This window comes from Tupaia chinensis, unplaced genomic scaffold (assembly GCF_000334495.1).
Source record: "Tupaia chinensis unplaced genomic scaffold, TupChi_1.0 Scaffold000104_1, whole genome shotgun sequence".
Taxonomy (NCBI): domain Eukaryota; kingdom Metazoa; phylum Chordata; class Mammalia; order Scandentia; family Tupaiidae; genus Tupaia; species Tupaia belangeri.
Genome location: NW_006159568.1, coordinates 2,154,379 through 2,158,066, shown reverse-complemented (window position 1 = coordinate 2,158,066; position 3,688 = coordinate 2,154,379). Strand labels below are relative to the sequence as shown.

Sequence of the window (3,688 nt, the reverse complement as noted above, 5' to 3'; positions counted from 1 at the left end):
GCCCAAGATCCCGAGAGGAGAATGAAGGAGAAGGGATTGCGGTGTGACCATCCCCCCTGGGGGGTGATTTCTCGCTTTCTGTCTCTCTGTCTCTCTCTGTCTGTCTGGCGAGCACACGCGCCCTATAGCGAAAACCTCTTCAAAAAAGAAAGAAAGAAAGAAATCACCCCCAAGGGCGATGGCCACATGGCAGTCCCTTCTTCATTTTCCTCTTGTGATTTTGGGCACACACACACATGTGCCTGGAATGTTTTTCAAGCCATGCGGTGGGCCATGTGGGATCCAGTGCCTGAACCACCATACCACCTGCTGGCCCACAGACCTTTGCTGGTTTTTTGAAAAAAGTCCAAGCTCTTTCTTACCTCTGGCCTTTGCTCATGCTGCTCTTTCTGCACAGAACGTTCCTCCAATCCCTAGCCACTGATGCCCATCCAAATATCAGGTCCAGCTAGAAGTTTACTTCCTTGGGACCAGCAGATGGCATAATGGTTATGTCGCTGGACTCTCACACAGGCAACAGCAGTTCGAGTCCTGGTCCCGGTGGCTTGAAACTTAACTCTACACACATGTATGTGCATGCCCCAAATCCTAAGAGAATGGAGGAGAAGGAATTGTGGTGTGGCCATTCCCCTGGGTGTTTTCACACTTTCCTTCTCTTTCTGGCAAGTGTATGCACCCTGTAGCAAAAATCTCTCTTAAAAAAAAAAAAAAGAAGTTTGCTCCCTCAGGGAACATTTTCCAGGCTTCCCAGACCAGACCAGAGCAGATCTCCAAAACCCTGTCACGTGTTCTTATGGCATCAGAGCTCTTCCTGCCCAGCACTGAGCATTGCTTATAAATATGAATTTATACGTATAAAGTTGTGTTGATGTTCCTCTCCCTCAGGACACTGAGGACTCCCTGGAGTGCAGAAATGCTGTGTTTCTCACCGTGTCTCTAGTACAAAGTGCCTGGCAGTCTTTGCCAAGTGAACAACTAAACCGTGGACCATCTACCCTGAGTTCAGTAATTGTGCCACTTGGGGAAGGGGTAATGTGGCCAGCCTGGCACTGCTCCCCAGAAAACCGAGCCACCAGCCTTCCATGTTTCCCACCTTGCCCCTCTGTTCTAGGGTCAGGATGGGGGCACAGTAGAGACCACCAGGGAGGGAGGGACCTCTTATGGTGTCGGTCAGGGCAAAAGACCCATTCTGAACACTCTGCTCCAGGAAGCCACTGGGGTGCTGGGAGAGTGGCCAGAACTGGGATTCACTGTGGGAATCTCTCCCTCTTGAGGCTTCAGAATCTCCTTTGGTTAGTAGCTATAGGTAGCCTAGCATGTGGCAGGGCTTGAGAATCATCTGAGGGAACTTGTTTAAAAACTCTGAGTAGGCTGGGACTGGGGTGTCATGATGGTTAAGGCACTGGACTCTCACATAGCTGCCCACAGTTCAAGTCCTGGCCTGGTGGCTTGCTTTCTCACTTTCCCTCTCTCTCTCTGATAAAAATGGAAAATAATAATAATTAATAAAGTTAAATAAAATACTTCTAAAAAAAAAAAGTTCCAGCAGACTCTACCCACTGGTGAGATGTTACTCCCTGAAAGGAAGCTGGGGTACTGTGTCCAGTAGACAATGAAGTGGATCATGGACGGCCAAAAATCGAAAAATGTCTATCACAATTATTACCCCCATCTGTCAGATGAGGAAACTGAGGAGATGAAGATTTAACTTGCCCAAGGTTACACAGCCGAGCCAGGATTTGAACACATAGCTGCCCACAGTTCAAGTCCTGGCCTGGTGGCTTGCTTTCTCACTTTCCCTCTCTCTCTCTGATAAAAATGGAAAATAATAATAATTAATAAAGTTAAATAAAATACTTCTAAAAAAAAAAAGTTCCAGCAGACTCTACCCACTGGTGAGATGTTACTCCCTGAAAGGAAGCTGGGGTACTGTGTCCAGTAGACAATGAAGTGGATCATGGACGGCCAAAAATCGAAAAATGTCTATCACAATTATTACCCCCATCTGTCAGATGAGGAAACTGAGGAGATGAAGATTTAACTTGCCCAAGGTTACACAGCCGAGCCAGGATTTGAACCCAAGAAAGCCCAAGGGCTAAGCCCACACTCTATAACCCTCTTTGTTTTTCTCCTCTTTAATGTATTTTTTTCTTTCTTGCCTCCCAGGGCCCAGAGCAGTTTCTACTGCAGAACCCAGTACCACAGGCTTGCAGAATAAGGCCAGCACCTGCAGCCCTGAGGACAGCCTCGATCCTGGGCCACACGGACAAGAGCCAAGCAGAAGGGGAGGGGTGAAGAAGTACTCCAAGACCCTGAGGAAAAGAAGATCTTTCCTACAAACTGACTATACCTCTCAGGTCTCATTTCCCCTGGTGCCCTCGGCCTCCCTGGAGAGCGTGGATGACGTGTGCTACTATGACAGGGAACCCTACCTGGCCCTCGGTGCCCCCTCACCAACGGTGTCATCTCTGCAGGACATGCGATGTGAGCCTGGGCTCCTGGAGACTAAGGCCCTGGGGCTTCTGGTGCCCCTGAGAGAGACTAAGAACCGAAACCCAGCCTCCAGGGTCATGGAGATGGAGCCCGAGACCATGGAAACCAAGTCGGTCATTGACTCCCGAGTGTCTTCCATTTCTGCCATTCGCCTCCGGATCGACCCCAACCATAAAGAGAGGTCTGGAGTTGTCCCTCTGACTGCCACCGTGGACAGCTCATCAGCAAGTACCTCTCACTGGTCCAACCCGGGGTCAACTGGCCCAGACACTGCTCAGGCAAGGCCTTCCCAAATTGTGTCTCCGTTTCAAGAGCAGAATGGCATTGTCCCCAAAGAACTAGCCATGGAGCTTGAGGATGGTACTTCCTCCCTCCACGGCAGCGATCCTAACCCAGACAGATCAGGCTGCCTGACTGTCAGCCCAAGGCCACATCATGTGTCTCCAGGAGACACACGCGAGCTGGAAGGAGTCCGGGTGGAAACAGGATCATCCTCTTTTTTAACCAATGACATAGAAGAAACTGTCCCCAAACACACAGAGCCTTTGTTGTCTCCTGGAGATGGGCCTAGAAGTGATACATGTGGAATCAATTCAAGAGAGAAGGAAGCTTCTACCCCTACAAAGGAGAAGCAGCAAGGACTGCTATCTTTGGAAAGTGACAGAGGAGGTACAAACAAAACTTGCGCCAGTTTATTTCAGGAGGAATCTGGGAAGGATTCGGGTGACCCCGCTGGTGATACGTCCAAGGCAGCGCTGCAGGCTCTTGGTGTTAGTCCTCCAGCGGGTGAAATAATAGTGTCCCCCTCCTCAGAAGCTGCTGTAACAGGAACTGAGCAGATCCCCTCACACGCCCCCAGAAGCCCTCGAGAACAAGGCAAAGAAGCCTCAGACCACGACTTCCAGGCCCCAGAACAGAAACTGTTGGTAGAGTTGGACTTAGATCCTGAATTCTTACCTGAGTGCCAGACCAGTCCATCAGCCCTCCCTCTGGAAGGGGTGAAGGCAGAGCCACTTAACCATGTGGCAGGGAAAGATACAGACCCTAGGGACATACCTCAGCAGCTGTGTTTTAATCCAGAGCCTTCCCTGCCAACGTCAGTGCCGTGTTCCCAAGAGGAACCCCTCTTAGAAGGTCCAAACCATTGCTCACTGTCAGAAAGCAAAGACGACAGGTCTAGCATCTGCCTTCCTGC

The 3,688-nt window shown here is 50.1% G+C and overlaps 1 protein-coding gene across 1 annotated transcript in view; it reads left to right on the top strand.

Moving 5' to 3' along the window:
- The window catches only part of FRMPD1 (FERM and PDZ domain containing 1), a 195,123-nt gene that overhangs the window by 190,434 nt on the left and 1,001 nt on the right, over positions 1-3,688 (top strand). The window contains 1 exon segment of the mRNA XM_014586015.2: positions 2,167-3,688. This exon segment is cut by the window's right edge and continues 19 nt beyond it. Coding sequence (XP_014441501.1) covers positions 2,167-3,688 — 1,522 coding nt within the window.